This window comes from Gymnogyps californianus, chromosome 2 (assembly GCF_018139145.2).
Source record: "Gymnogyps californianus isolate 813 chromosome 2, ASM1813914v2, whole genome shotgun sequence".
Taxonomy (NCBI): domain Eukaryota; kingdom Metazoa; phylum Chordata; class Aves; order Accipitriformes; family Cathartidae; genus Gymnogyps; species Gymnogyps californianus.
In genome coordinates, this window is record NC_059472.1 from 34937852 (window position 1) to 34961517 (window position 23666).

The window sequence follows — 23666 nt, forward strand, 5'->3', positions numbered from 1 at the left end:
AATCTCGAGTGTGTTAGAAAAGCCTTTGAGGAACGAGCACAGGCAGACTAGACCACAGAGTGAAGAGTATGAAGCAAATTCCCTCACCTATGTAGAATATAATTAGGGACTTTTTGGAAATGTTCTCTTAAAAGATTATAATTTTAATAGTGATCAGAACTAATTATCTGTGCTGAATTGCTTTTTCTGAGTCTGGGTGGTGGTGGTGGAATACATCTTTTCTGTTGAAATTGCTTACGTGGACAAGCTCTTATGTTTGTTGTTGTCACAGTGCTCCCAGTTGGGACAGGACCTCCCAAACCCAAGAATGGCATTACGTCTTTCTTCATTCAGTGCTAGAGAGACAGGTTTCAGGGTAGGGAGTATGGGTTGGGCTAGCTGTTTTTATTGCTGAAAATAGAGATGTAGAGTTGATAATATAAATAAAGATACTGCTTTCTTTGAGGAATAATAGCTGTGCCAGTTCATAGGAAAATGTTCCATTTTTTGCTTTATCTTTGTTTCGGTGCCTTTCAGACATACTCAGAAAAACAAACCCTGCCATTATATTTGGAAATTTTTCTGTAGGAAGGAAAAAAAAGGAAAACAATGTGGTGGTGATTGCTGCTTTTCTTTCAGTGCCCGGAAAATGTTTGGCTATTATAGTGTTGGAGGAGATCTTCTCCCTACCCTCTGTTACACTTTTGGAAGAGAACTCCTTCATATCCTCTACAACAATTTCAATACTTGAGCTTTAAAAAGAAGCTAGAAGTACATTGTCCAGGTCCCTCACTCTCTGCCGTCTGACTTTTTGTTGTCCCAAAGAGCTGAGCTATGCTGGCAGGTTTCAGATGAGAGACCTCACATTCCTTCTTCCTCTGTGCCACTTTCCTGTGGGACAGGAGTTGTCTCCCAGGCATGGCTTCCACTGGAGCTTTTGGTTCTCCTTAGGTTTAATCTTCTCAAGGCTCAAACCAAGAAGAGAGCAGAGCTGGGCTGTTAGGCTGAAGTCTAGTAGAACGCGTTGCAGAGCCCTGCAAATGTGACTGAAGAGCTGGTTTGCGTATAGGAGCTGCTATCAGAGTTATTGACGGCCTTGCTGAGGAACAGTCCTTGTATTTGAGTGTTAGGTCTTACTCTGTGAGAAAATATAATGTTTTATCCCTAGCTCCTGCTCTATATTATGTAAAATTGATGGTTAAAATTTGTAACCTGTATTGTTGTTTTCTTTTCATGACTTCTTTCCAGGTATCACTGCCCAGTGCCTAAAATTTTCTATGTCCAGTTAACTGTTGGAAACAGTGAGTTTTTTGGTGAAGGAAAGACTCGTCAAGCTGCTAGACATAATGCTGCAATGAAGGCCCTTCAAGCTCTCCAGAATGAGCCTATTCCAGAAAAATTACCTCAGGTTTGTGTTTCAAAAAACCTGTTCCTAATCTTCACGTTAAGATACCGAATTGAACAATTTAATTGCCAGCTGTTCAACGTTTAATTTTTAGTGTTTTTTTCATATTAGCCTCAGTAATTAGAGAAGTAATACTAACAAATTGTTAGTGTTATGTCTTTATAACAGCACACCTAACATGGAACTAGACTTAAGTAACAAAAGTAAGCAGGCGTTTTAAAGATGGGATTGTCAACAGTGATTAAGTAAAAAATAAAATCAAAATAAAATACAATATTTGAGATTATACCAAAAGTGGCGAAAATGTCCATTTAATCAATGGCTTCATGGAGAATGAATTATTAATCTCAAATGTGTGTTGTGCCCTGAATGTGATCTTTACAGTTGAAATGACTTGTGCCCAATGTACCTAAGAACCTGACAGAGCTCACTGACAGCTACTGATCACCTGTCTGATGGTTTTAGGCTTGTAGCCACTTAGTACCATTTTAAATAGCTAGCTTTCTCACTGCTATGTTTGTAAGTGGTGTGTATTGCTACTTAAAAATGAAAACGTGTCATATTTTAAAAAATATTTAACAGAAAAATTATTCTCAGAATAATCTTTGCAAATTGAAAGGACAAATATAATAAAATTGCCCCGTCAAATAAGCCAAAATAAATGCATGAGGAGACAATCTTTTTATTTTGTACGCTCTTTCTGATCATGTCTGTTGAACTCCTGTGCACAGTACCAAACATTACTAATAGTACCTTCAGTGTCTTGTGTGGTAGTTTTGAGCTGCTTTTTAAGAATAGAAATAATTTTCTGTATCAAAAAAAAAATCTTTGTTCTTTCTGCCTCACCCTGCATCTATGTCCTCCTTTTGATCCAAAGAGAGTTTGACTCACCCTTTTGTTTTGCTATATTATTTTTCTGGATCAGGAAATTCTCTTCAAAATCACTTACTATAATTAATATTGATTTTTTTAAAAAACAGGAAAACTATTAAAAAAGAATATGTAAAGTCTTAGGAGGAATCCCTGTTTCCTTTCTCTTTGTTAATTCCCTTCCTTTCTCTTTTGGTTTCCAGTCAAATGTATTGGTTGATAATGAAACCTTAGCACAAACCTGAGTGGGAATCTCATATTGTTGAAACATATTTTTAGCTCAGCATATTCTTAGCTTTTGAAAATTATGTGTTTAATATTATCAAAAGAATATTTGAATTCAAGATATCCATTAATCAGAATGGAAATTAAACCACTAAGTGCATAGGATAATAAGGAGTAAACAGAATAAGTAACATCAATATGTACCTGGTTTATGTACTGAGTTTTCATAGCCCATGTACATATGTAATTTACCTAGCAAAAGTAATAAGATCTTTAATTAACATTCTTGCCTAAGTGGGTCTAGTTAGTGTCTATTTACATCAGTGTCTGTTAGGATGTGCAGGCTTTTAGAAGAAGTAGTCATGGCAAATTGAGTTTCCTAAATGCTTGTAGCATGCTGTAGTGTTACCTCTCTCATGAGCTAATGAAGTAACTTCATTCTTCCTTTCATCACCATAAGTTATGTATGTAAACTGAATCAAATCCACAGTTAGCTATGAGAAAAATAGGGAAGACTTGTCAGGAGACAATACCGTAGATCAGCTGAGACATTCACATAGTACTTGCGAGATCTGTGGGAGCACTGTGAGTTTCTGGTGCAGCAGTTGAAGACCACTTGGGATACTGTAGGATCTCAATAGCAAGTGTCTGCGGGTAGGAGACTAAATCGAGCCCTCAGTCAGGAAAACCTCTGTGGCTTGGTTGTCCTGAGGGTAAAGGGAGCTGGTTGCAGGCTAGTCATGAAGAAACATCTCTGTCGTTTCATGGGTTAGAGTTGTAGGTGACTGGAGAAGGCTAGAGGTAACACTATGCCTAGGTCATGATGGTGTACAAAGAGCTGCATCGTGTGGAGCTTGAGTGTAGCTCTCCAGAGAACTGGAGGTTGGTTGAAGTAGAGTTTAAGGGCTTCATGGTGCCAAGGTTCAGGCTTGTCCCTGCTGCTGGTCATGTGAAGTGCATGCAAGGCTGCTATGCAGTGGTGGGATGTGCCCTCACCATGGGACGTGGTCCAGCTCAGTAAAACTCTGCTTCCTTCAGCAGAACTGACCTGCTTGGGTCAGCCATGGAAGATGATTGATTCACCATTCCTCAAACATCATGCGTGGATCAGAGCCAGTATACATTAGAGTCTGGCTGGCCTCAATTACATGACTAGATTGAGCTTCTTTCTTCCCCAATCACTGCCACTGCTTCCAAGGAGAGCAGAGAGGGGAGCAAGGACAGACCTGCGAGTACCGATCTAGCCTTGCATCCTATTAGTAACTCAGTGAATTTCACTGGAATAGGATCCATGGAATATAGCACAGTAAATACATGGGTTTACCTTTTGGCCTCTATAACTGTGTTTGCTTAATGCAGCCTTCTATATATTCTTCTTTCATTTCAAGATACCCTTTTTTCCCTTTTTTTAAAAAACTCAGTTCAGGATAAAATCTTTTATCTATATTAAACCACTGAAGAGGAATATTGTCATCTTAATACTTCATTGCGCAAACATGTAGAAGAGCGTAAGGTGAGCAGAAACAAGAAGCAATCAGCAAACAGGGCAGGGTTACAGGTGAATGGGAACCTGCTTTCATAAAAGAGCTATTGTGTGTCTGCCAAAGCACCTCTGCTGTCTCATAGATGTGAGGCTAAGAAAGGCCTTACAATTAAAGTGTCAGTTGTGGAATGAGGATCAAATTTAAATCCAAAGTACTTGAGACACTCCTGAACATATTTTATCTTCCTTAGGGAAGTCATATGACTAAGGCTTAAAACTTTATTGCTCAGTACTAAGGTCTAAGCCTTAAAGTCTGTGATCCTCCCTATTCTCCACTCACAGTTAGGCTCTCTGCTATGTTTGGTGGAAAAATATGCAAGGAGTTAAATTGTAAGGGCAGAAGGGACAATCAGGGATTTTCTGGACTGATGTGTTTGTATTAATCATGAAATTTTAGATGGTAATTTCTACATTAGACTCTACATACCTGGTTAAGCTAGAAAACCTAAACATTCTTGACTTAAAGGCTTGGTGACAGTCCAGTGTGCTTTATATTATTTTATGTAAATTATGCCAGTGATTGATTACTCCCCATTTCAAAGATAATTTGCAAGGTATTTCTTCTAAATTCACTTAGCTTCATTTTCTAATTGGTATTTTCTTATCTTTGCTAAATGTAACAAACAGATATCAAAAATCTCTCCCCCATATACATTTACAGATTATGCTTAAGTAATTTTGAATCTTTTTATAGAACTGATTGTTTCCATAGTGTCTCAGTGTAAAGTTGTTTTTTCTGATCAGTAGTTCATCCTTGTGGCTTTTTTTGTCAGCTTTTCAGATTATCAGCGTCCTTTATAAAACACAAACTTAACTGAATACAGTACTGAGTAAGATTCTCACTAAGGTTTTTTACAGAATAGTAGTACCCCACTCTTTATGTTTGATACTCTTGATATCCGCCAAATATATTTTTACTTTTAAATATTGTCCTTTTAATGCTGTTCAGTTGATCTCTCTCAGTGAACCTAATCAATGCTTTGCCTGTCCTAAGAATAATGACCTACATTCTTGATTTCAGTAGTACTTTACATTTCATTATATGAAATGAGCTAGAGGTCCTACATAATTTCATTCTAACTACCCTTGTTACTGCTTTGCACTGCACCCTTTTTTTTCAGTAGGTTCTAGAAACTTTATAAATTTTTGTTTTGTATTTAGCTCCAGATCAATGTTAGGGATGTAAATTGCTTTTTCAGACTCAAAATTTTGCACCAGTTAATGAGACAAAAAGTGCTCCAAGTCTGCATGCTGTAGCTGACTGCTGGATTTTTGGTCCTCTTATCTTAAAGATTAGTACATTAAGACTTAACAAATGGTAGATAAAAGATTGATAAATTTCATTGTTAATGTGAAGAACCTAATGCTTTTTAAATGTTATTTTATAACTTCAGTATCTGCATTTTGTAGCTATGCTGGTGGCTGAAGATTTAGATCAGACTTTGTTATGTAAGATGGGAACTCTGCAGGAATCCACCTAATTCAGCTCAAGTTTCTTTGATGTTTACCTCCACTAATAAAAAATTAGGAGCCTGGCCAAGGTTACATGGTTGTTGAGAGATCCCAGTTTGAAACATTCAGAGCTTTGCAGTTTGAAAGTAGCTGAAAGTGAAACCTCTGAGAACTAAGGAAGATGTGGCCTGGGGGACAAACACCAAAAGGTAGTGGTTGCAGAAGGTGATAACTCTTTGAGTGATCCCCATGGTGGTAGTTGTCTGAGAAAAATAAGACTTACCTAAAGTGTAAAGCAAAGCTGAATTTTAGGCAGGATAATGTTTGCATGTGCCTTTTGTTGTTTTATCTCTTAGCCTCTCTGTTTGTTATGTTCCTATGGATAAATAAATAATATTCTGTGTTGAACAAGCTGTTCTCTGTCACTACCTTTTCACACTGGTCATAACTCCCAGAGGGAAGTCGATGGAGGGGCCATTAACCAGCTGGACCTGCTGAGGACACCTGTAACCTGGTGACCCAGTCAAAGTCTGGGGGTGATTCGCTGAATTTCTTTTGACAGAAGTACAGTCTTCTGTACTTTCCAAGAGTACAGAAGACTTCTTCCTTGCTTGGAAGGGGTACCCACAGAGACACTGAGAAACAGGTCAAAGAATCTGTTTGATCCTCATGTTTGACACAAGAGGCATGTATTCAGATGATTATTATCCATGTTATTAATAAGACTAAAATCCATAGAAGTTATTTTGCCATCTATCACTAATTTATGAATTAATGTGTATGTGTTCCTTTATTATGAAGCATAAGTGCATTATATATGGCTTCACAGTCAGTGGGTGTCTGATAATGGGGTACTGAGATGGATGTACAAACGCTGATTTACAGCATGACAGGAGAACTCAGAAGTCTTTGAGAAATCAGGGGAGAAGCATATTATATTTTTTTATCTTCTAAAAATTGTAATATGATTATGTATTCTTCATTTTCAGAATGGAGAAACGGGAAAAGAATCAGAAGAAGATAAAGATGCAAACAAGTCTGAGATCAGTGTAGTGTTTGAAATTGCTTTGAAGCGCAATATACCTGTCAGTTTTGAGGTATGTGTTACATATTTATCTGTTTGCTAAGAAAGTATTAAAAAAAAGGTGCCACTAAAATTCAACACAGTTAATAATATTAATACATTACGAATATTACATTTAAATTCATGCAAATTATAAATAAAAAAAATTGGTAGTGTATCAGAGTCCAAGACACTGAGTTTTTACTATTAAATTAGATGCTCTTTCAGAAGTATTAGAGACCTAATATTTGGTTGCAAACAAGTGGATGGCAGAAAGACAGTTCAAGCACTTCTGTATAGTGCTGTGGGATTAGAATCAGTAGTCACACTTAATCTGATTTGAAATAATCTTCAAAACAGTCAGACAAAATCTTTGTTTTAACTGTAGGCATTCATACACTACAAAAGTTCCCATTGAGACATTTTGCATCTGATGTGCTGTTTTCAGAAAGTCATGAGTATCTTTTTATCTTCCACACTGTTTGACTCCTAATCTATCTCTACTTAAGCCTTCATGATTTTTTTTTTCTCATTTCATATGATTTTATCTGTGAACTTGCTTCTGACACCTTTGTTTACCTTAAGTAATAAAGAATATTTGGAATAGCTCCAATGCTATCAATGAACTAACTACGGGAGAATGAGTGATAGTAACAGGAAAATTTTTCCAATGAGAAAGTTCTTACACAAAACAGTTGTAAAAATCTAACGTTGTTGTGGTAGGAACCACCAGACTTTCAAGCTGTTTATTTTTTCCTTTTTTTTTTTTTTTTTAAATGCAGAAAATGCTAATGTAAGTGGCTCTTTAAAGTTTTATTTTTCTGCTTCTTGTTTTACATTTAAACTGAGTATATATGAAGGACGTGGGTAGTGCCTGTACTGGTGATGGTTATTTTCCCCAATGCTTTTTCCTTTTGAAGTATAGGCACATATTTGCATGCCAAAAAAATAAATTATGCTATGGCATGCCTTACAGTGTGCTGTATGCAGTTTAATGACATGTTTGGCCCAGATCCATGAATTGGCCAATGTCAAATGAGCTATTTGGACCTTCTTAGAAATCTGAGAAATCTCTCAGAAGGTAGGTAAGACAGCCAAAGACAAAGAATATTGGTTTTGACTAAGGAATTCCTCAGTGTAACAAATGTGTATGTGCTTCATATATATGGTCTATGTAATATGGACTAATTAGAAAGTTAAGAGAATGTAAAATCTCAAGGATAAAACTGGGGTGTCTGGGGGTGTTGGTGTATCAATTTGCAACTACATGGAAAGAACATAACTCATGTAAGATCAGACATAATGGAGACACATGCCTGTGTTTCAAAAAGGAAGCTCATAATTAACGTTTCAGTTTTCACACATCATTTTCTACCTTAAGTATTTAAAAGTATTTGGAATAGTTCCATACAAATCAATACACTAAAATACAAGGAGAGGTATGGTCACGGGTCACAGAATAGCTTGGAGGTTGGAAAGAAAAGAGGGATAGTGCTTTGAATGTCATCTTAACTTCATTCCTGTGTTTCAGCTTGTTTGAGGGAGAGCATTTGCTAAGGAAAGAATGAAGGCAGAGATACTTAGTACAGGAAAAGTCTAATGTGTCACTTGCCAAAGAATGTTAACAACATTGAAAAAAGACAGTTTCTTGCTCTCCTGACAGGTTTTGTGTTATTTCCTGCCTTTAAATCTAAGTATAGGTGACATTCTTAAATAGAGTTTTGATTGAACTTGGTACTGGCTTATATTTCAATAAAACTGCTAAGCAATTATGGGTAATCCCCAGGATCTGATGTTTCTAATAGGATTTTATTTACAAATGGTTTTGTGTTATTCCAGGCAGGCATCAAAGCTTTCTCTAGCTTTTTTTGTGTGCGATAGCTATAAAGTGATCTGCCTTTTCTTCATCTGACGAAGCTTTAGCCAATGTTCCAACAGTGCTGTGTTATGCAACAAAGTAATGGTCATAAAGATATGTAAAGTTCTATGTAAACATGTCCTCAGAATTGCATGAGGGGTGGAAAATAGGAGGAGCGTGCAGAACCCCGTGGGTTTCTTCTGCCTATCCTGTTTTGTGTAATATGGCTAGTTTTAATTGCCTAGGAACTTTTGGATGAGTTTTAAGGAATTTCTATCTATGAAAATCGTTAACTAAAATAAAAGCATTCAGTTCTAACAAAGAACAAGCTTTACTCCATACTTATCACTGGTGCATCCTTAGCTAACCTTTGTTCGTCAACTTTTAAGTCAAAATGCAACGCCTCTAAGGCATTTGTGGGACTCTCAATGAACAATTTTTAAGGAGGGATACAAAACTGATTGCTGTAGGAATTGTTAGAATAGCTGTAAAATGGTCATTTTGCTTCTTTATTCCCTCCTTGACAGTAGGCTAAAATCTTGCTTTTTTCAGTTCTTTTGAAACATATATGTTTTTTATTTTCAACTTGTCAGTAAGGAGTTGGGTAAACCTAGAAGATGTAACTGAGGTCAACAGCTTCAGGTATTAGAACATGTTGGGGTGTTTCAGATTGTCATTTTATTTTCAGTATTTTTCTTTGGATTGGAGTGTTATTTCTTTAGAATAGCAAATAGAAAAATATATTTTTTTCATTCTCAGTACCAGGAGTGAGGAGATAGAGTACCTGAACAGGCAAATTTTCTGCCTCTCCATCCCCTCCAGTGTTCTGCTGGGAAAAAGAGTTGCAGTTTCTTGTGTCCTGGTCTTATCACAGTGAGGCAGAGATTCTGTATTTTGAACTAGGAACAGACCAAATTGCTGACTCTGGGAGACTGAGCAAGTTCTCAGCAGGAAGTTTCACACCCGTCTGGCTCCTGCTCTCCTGGGGATTAAGGCTTTCAGATTGGATGATTGACATCCTGAGTAGCTCTCATTTGAGTTTTGCATGATGGTCACCCTTCCTCACTCCAGTTTTAATAGAACATCCAGACTTTTTTTTTTTTTTTTTAAACTGGGAAAATCTGGTATGTCTGCCCACACAAGCACATGGATATATATTGGTATTTTAAAACTTCTAAATAATCATGGATCTAGGTGACATGTTTTTGTTGACCTGCTTTTTCTCCCCTTTTTTTTTTTTTTTTAATGTCCATTTAATCTTGTCATAATCTTTTGAATTTTCTACCTGGAGTCTCATTAATAATTGAAGCAGCGTTGCTCTTTCATTGTAATCGTACTGCTGTTTTTCATTTGTCAGCATGATTCATTAAGTTGAGCCAAATTCACTCTTGATGTAACTTGACCTTAGGTGTGTTTTGGCCCCATGTGTTTTCTCTTGCTGGAGTTATTCTTTAAATCAGTGGAACAGAAAAAGAAAAGTGTATTGAACTGTCACCCTTAATCAAATTCTCAGCTTTAAATTAGCCATGATTTGGTCCACGGGTCGTATCTTTCAACTAAGGAAATAGTTTAATGTACTAATGCATATAGTGTTCTTGGATAGCAAAGGCTGAATTTCTTTTTAGTGTTTTCTGTCCCAAGGCTTATAGCACAACTGTTTGAAATCATGTGGAGTAAAAAGATCTAAAATCTGGGGTTAACCAAAAATGTTGTTAGGTAAATATTTTTTTTGCTAAATTACCAAATTTGGATGTTTAGCTTGATCCGGATCCCATCTGAATCCTATGAGGTTCATTCCATTGACAACACAGACTTTTTTTCATTTACACACTAACAAAGAAACAGTTTTGAATGTTTTCCAGGCAGTTATTTACCTTGTGTCACATACTTAAAAGTTTAAAAGATGAAAACCACACCGGAATACATTAGTTTTATATTAAGAAATATATTTTCATGTATATGAAAACATAATCTGGTTTTGTATTAATAGTCTTTTTCATGTATATATATTTGTGTGCATTTATATATATATGAGAAAATTTATATAAAACTAATATTTTAGGAGCTCAGCAATTATATTTCTTGAGCAAGTTATTTTGTCCTTTTTCATCTGGTCAGTATAGACATTCTTGTATGTTTTATTAATACATTATATTGCATGTAAGTAGAAACACCTATATAATGGTATTAGTAAGACCACAAAAAGATTAAGGGCCTTAGTAAGGTTAATTTAGCCATGTTTTACAGCCAACATGTTGTAATACTTGGATAGCAATGTACAGGGATGGATTAAGATACACCTTTAAAACAGAGTGGGAAACACTGCAGTGCGATGGAGGTGTTCAGCACTGATACGAAGCCCGGCTGTGCCTGAGAGCAGGAGATCCTGGCACCGGGCTCGTCCCAGCTCTGGTGCAGGCAGTGCAGCTTCCCGTGGCTCAGCGTGGGTCAGTGCCTCGAAAGCACCGCTGCCTTCTCATGCGGTGAAGCACTAGTGGGCAACTTTCAAGTGAGGCAATCTTGAAAACACGTCTGAAATTATTACCTGGAATCTTAGAGTGGGAACACTCCTGGACTACAACAGAAAAATCCCGTGCTGGCACAGATGTCGTCTTATTCTGGGAAAATGCGGATAAAGTTGTCTGTTAATTTTCATTTTGTGTCTTTTTATTGATATATGCTGTGATAATTGTATTTGCTGGGTGAAGTTGCCACAAAAGAGAGCTTAAAAAAGAAATACAAGCCTAAGGAGACCTCATTACAGTGTAACAGCAAAACTAAATAATGCGAGGGACATGACCTTGATAAAAAGAACTTTAATACAAAACATGTTGTAATAATATTAATGTTGAAGGTTTCAGCCCATTAAAAATATAGTTATTACACCAAGAAGGCTCTAGCACCTTTACCTCACTTCCCTTGCACTCAGGCATTACACTTCTTCAACAAATGGTTTGATGTAATTGCACCTACTGAAAGAATATGTATTTGTATTGATTTTGAAGATAATACAAAGAGATGCCTGTCAGATGCTCTAATGTCTCCTTATACACATTACATGTAACAAAGATTAAATTAGGTAGCTGCTTCCGCCCATCAAACAAAATAACCGAACCTTTTCCCAAATGAGGTCTCTAATTCCTGATAGACATTGTCCAGACCAGTAAATGGTGCATGCATGAAAAGGTGGCTATCTTAGCACTTGCAGTGCTGTGATTTGTTGGTGAATGCATTCTAACAGTATAGCCTCCTATAAAGAGACACGTGTATGTGGAAAAATGAAGACAGAAAAACAGCTAAAGGAAGGTACAGCATTCAGAACTTCATTTTTTTCCCTATTATTGTAACTTTTAATAGTGGAGGAGTACTTCATGGGGGTTTTCTCATTGTCATCCTGAATATGTTTGGAAGGGAATGAATAAATGAAACTTTTCAGAACTGATTGGCTTTTGTGTGAGTTATGGTGCCTCTTTTGATAATTCCTTTTGGTACTGTTGGGAAGCACAGCTGAGAGTTGTGGAGGCAAGACTGTGGCAGCCTTTCAAATGTATGGGATATCACTCTGAATTGTGTACTCTGGCAAGGTAAGAGTTGAGAGCAGGCATGCTGCCTGCAGCTAGGACAGCGTAAAAATACGGACCTTTAAGACTGAAGTTTGGGACCATGCGTGAACATCCTACACTTAAATGATAATAGAAAAAAATTATGAACGGGTTGAAGTGATGCCATATAAATATAGTTTTGAATATGTTTTATGTAAAGAAATAGGCAAAGCCTGGTGGACCTTCATTAATTGAATTTCTTTAGTACGTGAAGCACCTTGCCAGGCAAAAAACAGCAGCCTTGGTTTAAATATGCATTATTGTTGTGTATTGTGTTATTGTGTAAATCTTTTTGAAAATATAAGTCTACTGTATTTTCTGTGAAACACTGAATATGATGGTTAGATTTGCTTTATATAATTAGCTTTAATTTTCTGTCCTCAAACCTGGTACTGTCATTAATACTTGTCCAGATTTTATGAAAACCCATCTAATGCCTTCAATTAGCAGGAAAACTGCATTAGTTTTATCTCTGCATTGCAGAGATACAAACATTCAGTTACATTCTTGTAGTGTAATTTGACTCAATGTTACTTTCACTTAAAAGGTGATTAAAGAAAGTGGACCTCCTCACATGAAGAGCTTTGTTACACGAGTTACAGTAGGAGAATTCACTGCAGAAGGAGAAGGCAACAGTAAGAAACTCTCAAAGAAACGTGCTGCAATGGCTGTCCTACAAGAACTTAAGAAACTTCCTCCTCTTCCTGTGATTGAAAAGCCAAAACTTTACTTTAAAAAACGTCCAAAAACAATATTGAAGGTATGTGTCCACCTTTGACAGAATTAAGAATGTTTGCTCTGAAAATAACAAAGTTACTCAGATGTAAAATTAGTAAAGGCTTATTTGTCATTTTCTGTCAGTATTGTTACTTGTTTGCCTGTGCTAATATGCGTATGCTCTTTTAAATTCTGAGAATGCTGTGGAATTCTCAAACATAAGGTGCTCGTCTTAAGAACTGAGCTCACATCACTGAAATCTTCAGGGGTTTGGTTCAAGTCTAGTGGAGGATCAAACCCTCCAAGCAGCTCTGTACAGCCGTGTGAATTTTTAGCATCCTCTCCTCTGGGAGGCCCTACTAGCATATGTGGTGATTCTCTCCCTGGTCTTTCCCCAATCCCCAGTTTGAAGAGGGAGAGAGATTTATGAAATAGTAGATACATGGGGAAATGGGGCACAGTCCAGCTTCCTCCCCTCGTGGAGCTAGATTTGGGAGTTTTGTGGCTTCAGCTTCAATTTGATTTTTGAAAGATTTGAAAGAAGGCCAAGAGTGTGTTAACATCTCAGCCTAGTGTGTCACTTGCCAAGCACCAAGGGACAATACTTTTTTTGTTTCATGTGCCTGTGTTAAGGTTAACATGTGTTTGATAATGCTCTTTAGCTCTCAAAAAGAGATAGAAAATTAACTGGAGACCAGCCCATGGAGGACTTGCAGACTTTGAACCATACCTCCATTAAAACATGCCCTGTCTCAGAGGATGTTATTATGCTTCTTGCTGCACTGATGAGGCTTCCTTTAGAGGCTCTGGATTCTTGTGAGCTCCAGCTTCTTAAATGGTGCTTTTATTCTTGGTGGCAGTAGATTTATTGCTACTTCTACAATTCAGTCAGTCTACAGTGACTAGCCCTGGTTTGTCCACTCATCCTAAATTCATACAAAACCAAAGGGTCATCTGAAGTAATTAGTCTTCCAAATGATCTAACAAAAGCAGCCACATAGTGTCCATATATTTATGAAGCATCGCTACCTAGTCTCAGCATGGTACAGCTAATCAGATGAACTTGTCATCTGTTCAGTGGAGAAGATGAGGCTTTGGAAGTGGCTAAAATCTGCTACATTTCATTTTATTTTAGAAAGTATTATTTTGTGAGGAAGTAGTTAAACTCTTTGTACATGATTTTCTATTGTCTAGCATGTTGGATAGTCATTTAGGTATACGTAAGGGCACATTAATAGCCTTTCATACTCATTTTAGGTTGGGGTAAATAACAGTGGAGAGTTGCTCACTTTCTCTCTGGTGTTACAGAGTCACTTTTGCCCCATACTATGCAGATCAGGAACCTTGAGACTATAATTGCAGGAAAAAACAGGAAACCTTCATGTCCAAAACCTGTGCTTCAGAATATAGTTTTAGGACCTAAATTTCATCTCTTTTTCTGTATTTGCCTCTTGTTAGTTTAAAAAAAAAAAACAAACTTCAGTTCTTCTGAATTATGTTATGTCCACAGCTTGCGTTATGCTAGGCTGGACAGCGTTATACCAGTATGGCTTGAACTCAGTCCACATCGAGTGTTACATTGATAGATTGTAAAAATAAGTAAATTAGTACTTACTTTACTAAATAGAAATCTGTATACTCAGTATACCAAGTGCAGAGTTCTGTAGGAGCAGCCAACAGAAAAGCCATTTAAAATAAGCAAATACTTTGGAGAGTGCAAAATTGGGTTTGGAAAATGCACAGAGGCCTTAGTTCATCATCTTCCTCTTTTCATTTGCCTTCAAAACAGAATGAGTGATTTTTCAAAAGAACCTAGGTTAATTAGATATCCGTCTCCTACTGAAATTCTGGGGATCTAATTCTCAAAAACTTCTAGAAAAAATGAGCATAAAAATTATTTACTGGAAAACCATCAGCATTAATGCAGCTTTAAAGCTGCAAGATCTGAAAAGGCTATTGGCTCTGGCTGTCTCATTTTGGAAAGTTTTTCTCAAGAAAGATGCTGAGGGTCTAATAATGTAAAAATCTCTTACGTTACCATATACCATTTGCCATTACAATCTTAAATTGAATTATCCAAAGTTGGCCATGTTAGAAAGAGATGTTAATGGTCAAAATAACCTGGATATGTAGAAGGTTTTTATTTTTTGACTATCTAAACTTCTGAAATGCTTTCAGTGTGCCTATTTCTTTTAATTTAACCTGCACGTTTTGAGCATCAAGAAAAGTGACAACAATAACCTCTTTTTATTTGTATATATATTTATGAGGCTATATCTTACGGCTTGCACTTTATTTAGCCTGCTCTGCATTTTGTCTCTGCCTGGCTTCTTGCCCACACAGCTGCCCTTGTGCATGACATTGTCTTAATTCTTTCACCTACGTCTTCTCTAACAACTTCAACAGTTACACTATGTAGGATTCGCTGCACAGCTTTCTTAATATAATATCCCTCTCTGGTCTTTGCCTTCAGTTGCTGATCATTTCTTTAGGTTCTGGACCACTTGTTTATTCTTATTTGAGAAGCTCAAACAAGCATGCATGCTGATCTTCTCTCATCCTGCAAATGGCTTCATGAAAAGGAAATAGCTCAATAACATAAAAAAAATTCTACATTCAAATGCCATTTACATTTGCAGGTTCATTCTTTGTGTTATGGTATATAAATCAGTTAAACATGACTTCAGATAAATTTTGTGGGGTCTTAATTTCTTTTCCTTGAGATCTACAAACAAATAGTTTCATAGCTATTTGCTTTGAGAGAGCATTTGCCATGTGAGTAATAACATATTAAAAGGATTTCAGAACTAGAGTTTGTAAGGACTGTAGTTTTTCACCTGTCTGTGTAATCTTGGACAGACCAGTGTCTCAGTCCTTTTGTTTTCCCCCCGTCAGATAATTCCTCCACCAACCATACTTTTGGATATGTTGTTGTGAGGATTATTCTCTGTTAAGCATTTGAAATACTTTGTGGGTGGCTCACAGTATGCCACATTTCTAGCCATTGGAGATACTCCTCTCTAGCTTCACTACATAAAACTATTTTGAGGGTGAATTCCTATGACACACAAACAGAGGAAACCTTCTACACCTTTAGTTGCATTGTAGGATGACAGGCAGGAGTGCTGAGAAGGAAGGCAGGAAGGCTGAGAGAGGCAGCTTCCTTGTTATATGGCAAATCTGTTTTGTCCCCATGTAAATCCCACCTCTTCTTAGCGTACTGCATGTTCCAGCATTGTAGCAACCTATTTTAAGGGGTTAGGGGGAAGGGACATAGAAATAGGGCAAAGAGATATAATTGACTGATGAATCTGCTAATTTTCATCCATCCCCATAGGACCTCCATAGATAGATGAGGGTATTAGTAGGTTACAGATGCTAGGTATGCACACTACCTGCAACAGTGGCAGACAATAGGTTTATATTTTTTGCCACAGTTTTGAGCTTGAGGATTCTTATCTTCTGTCTCATGATCAGAAGATGGGAAGAAATGTACTTCTTATTCTCTCAAAGGGAGTCTAAAGAAGAGGTAACCCTAGTAAATGATTTATTGAAGGAGCGTAACAGTTGTATGGATATATGCTGAAATAATGGTTCTTTCTTTTAAACCTGTTTTAGACTGGACCAGAATATGGTCAAGGAATGAATCCCATCAGTCGTCTGGCTCAGATCCAACAGGCCAAAAAGGAGAAGGAGCCAGAGTATGTTCTTCTTTCAGAAAGAGGAATGCCTCGCCGTCGAGAGTTTGTTATGCAGGTATCATCTGCTGTCACGTTAGAGATAATGCCCTTGCTATGTTATGTTCAAACTCATGCAAAACAGTGGCATAATGTGAAGCGGATCCCTCTGTGTTTAGCTCTTTGCTTTACGGTCAGTTATACAAGAAGAGTATGAAATACAGTATCAGAAAACCTGTTTGCACTTTCTTCTTTCTCTCGGTGAAACAAATGGCAATTAGGTTATGTGCCTTCTAGATGCTTTTCTTGTAGTGGTTTTGCATTTTTTATACTCTTATTTTTATGTCACTTGATTGTTTCTGTCTTTATCCCTGATGGCTCATGATTTATTTACTTTTACTTGTCTTTTTGGAAAAAAAAAAAAAAAAAAAAAATTATTTTGCTATTATTGATCAGAGGATTGCAATACAAACAAGTATTCTGAAATATGGATATGAATATCTCCATATTACTAAGCATTTTGATTTTAAAAAATGGTGTTGTAAATCTTTTCAGATTTTCAGTTTCTTTGTGGGTTTGTTTGTATCTGCAATACCACAAAAAAAGCCTTCCATCACGTGTTTTAGCCTGTCCAGTTAAAGGCTCTGGACCTGATACAGAAACAGTAGATCATTAATGTTTCTTTAATTTTTAAATTAAGAACATTTACAAAGATTTGATATAACCGTGATATTTTGTTAGATAGCACAGCAGCAGGTTGAGAAAGATTAGGAACAGGAAAGAATTCTTTTCTCTTGTGTTTTCACTCAGGGATAATTTTGTGCTGGAACAATTCAGAACAGCATACCTCAACATGTTTTGACTTGTTGTCTACAAACCACACCAAAATGTCACTTCTGATCACAAGCAGAATTTATGACGTTCCAGCACCTCCTTCTCCAGAAAATTAGTTATGTTTTCACTTAAATCTTTAAGTCCCTCCTTCACGTCTATTAAGATAGGCTAGCAATCTTAATTTCCTTCGACCTCAGTGGTCTTTCTTGATGATTTATTATTTTTCTCTCTGAAGCAAAAGAAGATATTGGGTTCCTTTTGTTGCAGAATGTGATTTATTAATATAAACTTGGATTTCCAACTTCTTATGCCACCTGAGTATATGAAAAAGAGTGATCGTATCGCAGACAATCCCTTTTCCCATGCTCAGACCCCCGTGGGAGTGTCCACAGTTAGAGATGGTTGTGTGAGGCGTCAGAAGAGGACTGTGTAATGCAGTCCAGTATTAGAAAGATGGGCTGAGAATTTGGTTTTCCATTGGAGGAGTCTCAATAATGGCAAAATCTTTGGTTTGAATAAAAAAAGAATCTTAAAAGTAGTGAATACGTAGAAGATTCCCTTGTCTAAGAAGACTTGTGAAAGAAAGAGTCAAAGAAATTCCATAGAACAGTTGCTTTGTTATGAATACTTTTAAACACCGTAGCTCCATTTTTTCCCCTTTTGTAATATTTTCACACTAAAGTCATACTGCTGTTTCTCCCGCCTTCAGGAAGTCTCAGTGGATTCATTATGACATGCAAAAAACCTTATCAGAATAAAAAGCCTTTGTATAAACTACTTAAACAATGTTTTCATTTAATTTAATTGAATGTGGAAGTAAAATATCCAGAGATAATATGTTCATTTTTATCTGTCACACAAAGAGCAAGTTTAGATGTGATGAAATGGATCCAATTACTTGTCCTGACTACTAGATAAACAGAAGAAAACCTCTGATGACATTAGTTGGTGTTCTGTTCCCAAAGTTAATTTCAGAAAGTTCTTTCTCTTTGTAGTCAGACCTTTAATCCTTGATTGAGGTTATAATAATAGCTAAACCAGTTTTACAGGTCTTGAGAAATAGCAGCGCATTGATTTATTGTGAACTATGTTATAAATTATCATTTTGTTTCATCCCATTAAAGTCCCTCAATTTTATTGCGTATAAACTTGTAGCAGATTGGCTATTTTCTAATTGTGATTGTGGAACTGCATAGAAGATAAGGTTTATGTTTCAAGATTATTAATATTTCTGGTTTAGGTAGCTGAATCTTTTTGCTTAATTATATATATACTTTGAAGGGATATTAATGATCATTATTATTTATTTACATCCTCTTCTTTGTATTTAGAATTAATAGGTATTTGAGTAAAGAAAAATTAAAACTTTTAGGAAAATATATACATGATAATTTGAGGACAATTATTGAATAACATAAATTACTAAATAACATTTATTATTTATTTAACAATTGTATGCCTGTTTTTACAATTTTTTTAAAGCTCCTTCCAGACTGTTTCAGGTCTTTGACCTCTAAGGTTTCTTTTATTCAGATCACCTTGGCTATTTTATTATTTTTATTTTACTTTGGTTTCCTTTTTTAAACACACTTTTGAAATGATACACTATTTTAAGAGATAATTTGGCAATAAAATGGCTTAATGGACAGAGTGAAGTATACCTATCAAAGAGCTATGAATATTGCATAAGTGAATAGCAATCACAGTGCTAATATCACAAACCAGACATATACAGCTTCAGGAGTTTAAGAATGGTACCAAAGCCAAGGAATAAGTTAGAGCCTCACTCTTTGTGGATATCCATTGCCTATAATTTGTCTTTATTTTGAGGTTTTAATTTCTCCTAGTTTTATGAGAGGCATCTTGTTTGTCAGAAACCCTTTGTGCAGTACAGACCACAGGTCCAACGAGGAGCCTTCTTTCCAAAGGCTATGGTGATAAAAGCTTGTCAGGTGTAAGTGTGGAAGAAGAAAGCAGCTCCAGCCCCCGTGTTCCTTGCAGTGCGACAAAGTGGGAGGAATGCGAACGTGGTTTTCATCTTTCTTTAGAAACCACTCTCATTTAAATCTTCAGGTCATTGTTTGTCTCTCTGTTGTTCTGGATACTGTCCCGATGATGCTGGGGAGCTGCTACAGGCAACACTCCTACAAGAAAGAGGAAGTACAGATCCTGTAGCGCTTCCCACGTTAAGAAAGAGTGGGAGAGATGTTCAGCAGGGAGAATGGGGTTAACACAGAGCCTGGTGGAAGAGTGAGACAACTGTGTGTGCACTGAGATACAGAAAAATGTAGCTCTTTGGTACGAGTTTGGGGACCTTCTGAAAAATCTAAACAAGCTCCTCTGTGTGAAGCAGTACTGTAGTCCCCTTTTGCACTATTCTTACTTTTTCAAGATTGCATCTTCATCAAAAGAGCTGACAGTTGTTGGTAGGTCAGCAAGTTTATTACATGGTGATATTAAGGAATCTTGCATTTATCATGATTATCATAAATGTTTTCTTTTTAAGGTAAAAGTAGGCAATGAGATTACTACTGGAACAGGCCCAAACAAGAAAATAGCTAAAAGAAATGCAGCAGAAGCAATGTTGCTACAGCTGGGTTACAAAGCCTCTACTCCTCTTCAAGACCAGCCAGAAAAGGTGAGAACCAATTGTTATGATGCCCACATTTTACCCATGTCTAGATTTTTAGCTGTATCAGCTAATCACTTAGTAAGAACGGAAGCTTAAACTTATGCACCCCCTGTTTTAGGGGGTTGCTTGTCAGAGATCAGCCTTCATTTAGCTACAGCTCTATAGCTACTCTTAGTAGTAAGTGCAGCCTCTCCTCCTGTAAGAGTAATTAAGAAAAGAAGTGTAGTTCCTTAGGATAGTGTGTGTGCAAAAGTGTACATGTGATGTGTGCACTTATTTCTACTTACAAATTAGGATGAACGTGCCTCTTGCTTTTATTCCATTTTGGGCATCCATGAGAGCACTGAGAGGAATGATGTTAGTAATTTTCATACATGAAGTAGCCATAGTAGTCAATGTTTGTCTTCCCATTGCATATGCACTAAAAGCATTCCAGAAAAATAATGGCCTTTTCAGGTTTGATGACTGAGAAGGAAAACGTGTGTCTTTTTTTTTTTTTTTTTGTGGAGAAGGAATTACATTTTAAATTCATATATGTTGCAGGTGTGTGTTTCCATGTTAGTGATGTGCAACTTAGCACTCCTCTCCTGTCTTGAGTTTATTGATGGGAGGTTTTGTAACCAAAATTGGGTGTTAAGGTTTTGCCTTTTGTATCTTGAAAAGATATTTGGTAAGATATTTGGCTAAGCTGTGGACTCTGAACAGCTTCTGTCATATGCAGAGTCGCTGCATATATATGTTTTGATCATGGCTTAAATGTTTGCTGTGGCTGTACCAGCTAGCTCAGGTCAATAGAATGTTCTGCTGGGCTTTTCTAAGGACCACATGATAAATCTGAGTATAGTATATATCTATATATATCTTCTGAAACACCCTTTCTTTTTCTTAAAAAAAAAAAAAAAAAAAAAAAAAAAAGGAAGATACTCTGTTCTGTACGTTCTATGCTCCTAGCCAGGAAAAGGTAAATGCCATACTGGTTACTTGGCTCCGCCTCCTTCTGTTTCCCTCTCCTTTGAGAGGAGCAGCTCTACGTATGCTATTCACACTCACCTTCACTATGGTCTTCACTATATATCTTAGTCATATACAAGTGTGCAATACTCTAAACAGAGTACTTGGAAGCTAGATGGTGTTGCTAGTGAGAACACACTGTGCAGTCATAGCCATTTTTAAAAAGGCTTATGACAGAGTCAAATGGTAATTCATTTTCACCAGAATGCTGAGGCTTTTCTGCTGTAGAAGATACTTTCTACCACTTTCAACTTTTTCTTCACTGCCAATTTGGCCAGAGGGCTTTTTGAAAAACAAAACAAAACAGAAAAGTCAACATTTTTTTCTAATAGGAAAACATAGGTTTTCATTCTTGGATTTCAAATTGGCTGAACTATTTTTACTTAGTAATTTTCAGGGATAAAGCCTGAAAAAAATTCAGCCCACAGCATAGTTGCTTTGGAGAGCTCTACACAGTGGAAACTTGTGGTTACATTGAAATCCTTAAAAATAATTGAGTGGCTAAAAAGGGGCGCTGCTGCTTCGTTTCCCTACGTTTATTAAACTATTGCTTACAAGTGCATTGTCTTTAAAAAAACAGGTTTAATTACATACTTGCAGACGTAGATATGTTAGAATTGATAGAATAGCATACAATGGCCTAATATTATTCTGAACACAATGAGCAAACATGATACTGTATCCAAAAAATGTGAACTACTCAAATTTTATGTAGTGGCAGTATTCAAGATCATAGAAAAAATTTTTATAGCTTTGTTGGGGTTAAGGACATAAAATATCTAGAACATCTGGCTTTATCTTCTGTATATAACAGACTGAACGTATTTGCAGATACACAAGCTGGTTTGTGTAGATGAAAGCATTTTAATTCTCAAACTAAACTGTGCTGGAGAAGAGGGAAAATAGCCCTTAGATCTCTACCAATTTGAGCATTGCAAAATTCCTTCCATATAAATTGCACAATAAAGATGTACCATTAGAAGATACTTGTTTCTCTCTTTGAATCAAAAATGGGGCCCAATGTAGATTAGCTGACATATCAGGTTGGCATCTAAATGGACAATTTTCACTTGTGTTGTTTTTGATGCTTTTAAAAAAGGCAACTTCTCTTTCCCCTGCCCCCCTCTTCCCCAACTCCTTTCATCCCCTTCCTCTTCCCTTAAAAAAAATCAAAACCAAATTCAGTGTTTTTCCTTAACCCCGGTGCATAAAATGTGACTGTATTCATTGTCTTAATGAAGACCTAAGAGTGTTACAAGAGCCATGCATGGTGCTGATGGCAGCACAGGTAAACAGATAATCCAGGTAATGTAAAAAAGTAAAGGCTCTGCTCTTTTCTGAGGTAATCCGATTCCTGGAAGAAATCAGTAGTGGTTGTGCAGAGCCCTGAGGAGAGCAGTTTGAAAGTGCCCTGGGAGACTTTTTGCAGCTATCAAAATTTTAGTTCTATGGATGAGAATGGAGAGTTGTAATGTCTTCATTTTTTCATGTTTCCATCTTTTCGTTTCTTCTTGCCAATTCTATTCTCTTACAGAGAAGAAAACCAGAGTAGATTGCATTCATGTGAGACAGCAGCACTAAGGATAACTTACTGATAGATGAATTCCTGTTAAATTTCCCATCATGATCAAGTTAATAAACAGTAAAAAGACAGGAATGAGGAGAGTTGGAAATGTTCTCATATTGTAGCAGCGTGCTTGTGCTGATTTTCCTGTCATGTTAAGGATACACAGTATGGATTCATGACAAAACCATGCTGTTGTAACAGACAGCAGTAAATACAAACACATTTATAGATTTCATATTGCTTATTCATTTGAAGAACTGTCGTCTTCCATGTTTTCCAATATACATATTATCTGCTTCATAATACGAATAAAATGAGTTATGTGAAATTAAAGTGCATGGAGGTGGGTGACCAGTTTGAGAGCCAGCTCTAATACCTATCCTCCCTTTCCACTAAATATCTCCCATTTTTATTGTACGTTGCCTAGGCTGTAAGCACATTGGGATGTACATGATGAGGAAAGGCAGGGAAACAATCATTGGAATAGCTGCTTTGCATAGTGTGCTCTTCCCTCCTCTTTCCCAAGGAAAACATATCATCTAGCAGTCTGCATTACAACATGGTAGTAATCTAAACAGCCTTAACGCAACCTCTGAGAAGCAGAGGCAGATTTCAGCCGTCTGATCCTCCCTCGCGTCTCTTCCGCTTTCCAATCAACCCAGTCTTCCAGAGCAAATGATTACAACTTTGTCATGGCATATAGTCTGCTTTGCTGCGAGGTTTTCTGTTTATGTACAAAATCCCAGTGAAATCTGAAAAGCGTCATTTGTTTCACATTCATAGAGCTGGTTGTCAACAGCTCCTAGTTCACGAGGAAGCTTGGACTTGTTTATCCACATGTAAATCTAGAACACTGCCATCTTATTTACTGTGTAGACTTCAGGAAAGGCCTCATTTTGAACTTCTGTGTTAGTTGCTCCCCTTTTCTGTGTCAGAGTAATACCCAGTGTTAAACATAATAAAATTAATTTGAAGACAATTAACTTCCTAAAAAAAGTCTAGATATTAAAATAATGGAAAATTGCAATCTTTCTTTGCTTCCACTTCAGTAACTAAATGGATTCCTAGCAAGTAAATATTTTAAAATTACACCCAAAGTACTTTGTAGTGTTTATGCATTCTTTCATAGGCAGATATTAGGATCTTCTTGTTTTAGAATGTAATTTCTCTGTTGTCTGTGTATGTTTTCAGTTGAGAGCTGCTTAAAACATTTGATTTTAAGTCTGATTTG

General features: G+C 36.7%; 1 protein-coding gene across 3 annotated transcripts in view; it reads left to right on the forward strand.

The window, feature by feature from the left end:
- STAU2 (staufen double-stranded RNA binding protein 2) overlaps positions 1-23666 on the forward strand; it is a 173003-nt gene that overhangs the window by 52843 nt on the left and 96494 nt on the right. For all 3 annotated transcript variants that reach the window (XM_050890762.1, XM_050890763.1, XM_050890764.1), the window contains exons 6-10: positions 1228-1387; positions 6464-6571; positions 12545-12757; positions 16333-16470; positions 19732-19863. In XM_050890762.1, the coding sequence (XP_050746719.1) occupies positions 1228-1387; positions 6464-6571; positions 12545-12757; positions 16333-16470; positions 19732-19863 (751 nt within the window). The remainder of the gene's footprint in view (positions 1-1227; positions 1388-6463; positions 6572-12544; positions 12758-16332; positions 16471-19731; positions 19864-23666) is intronic.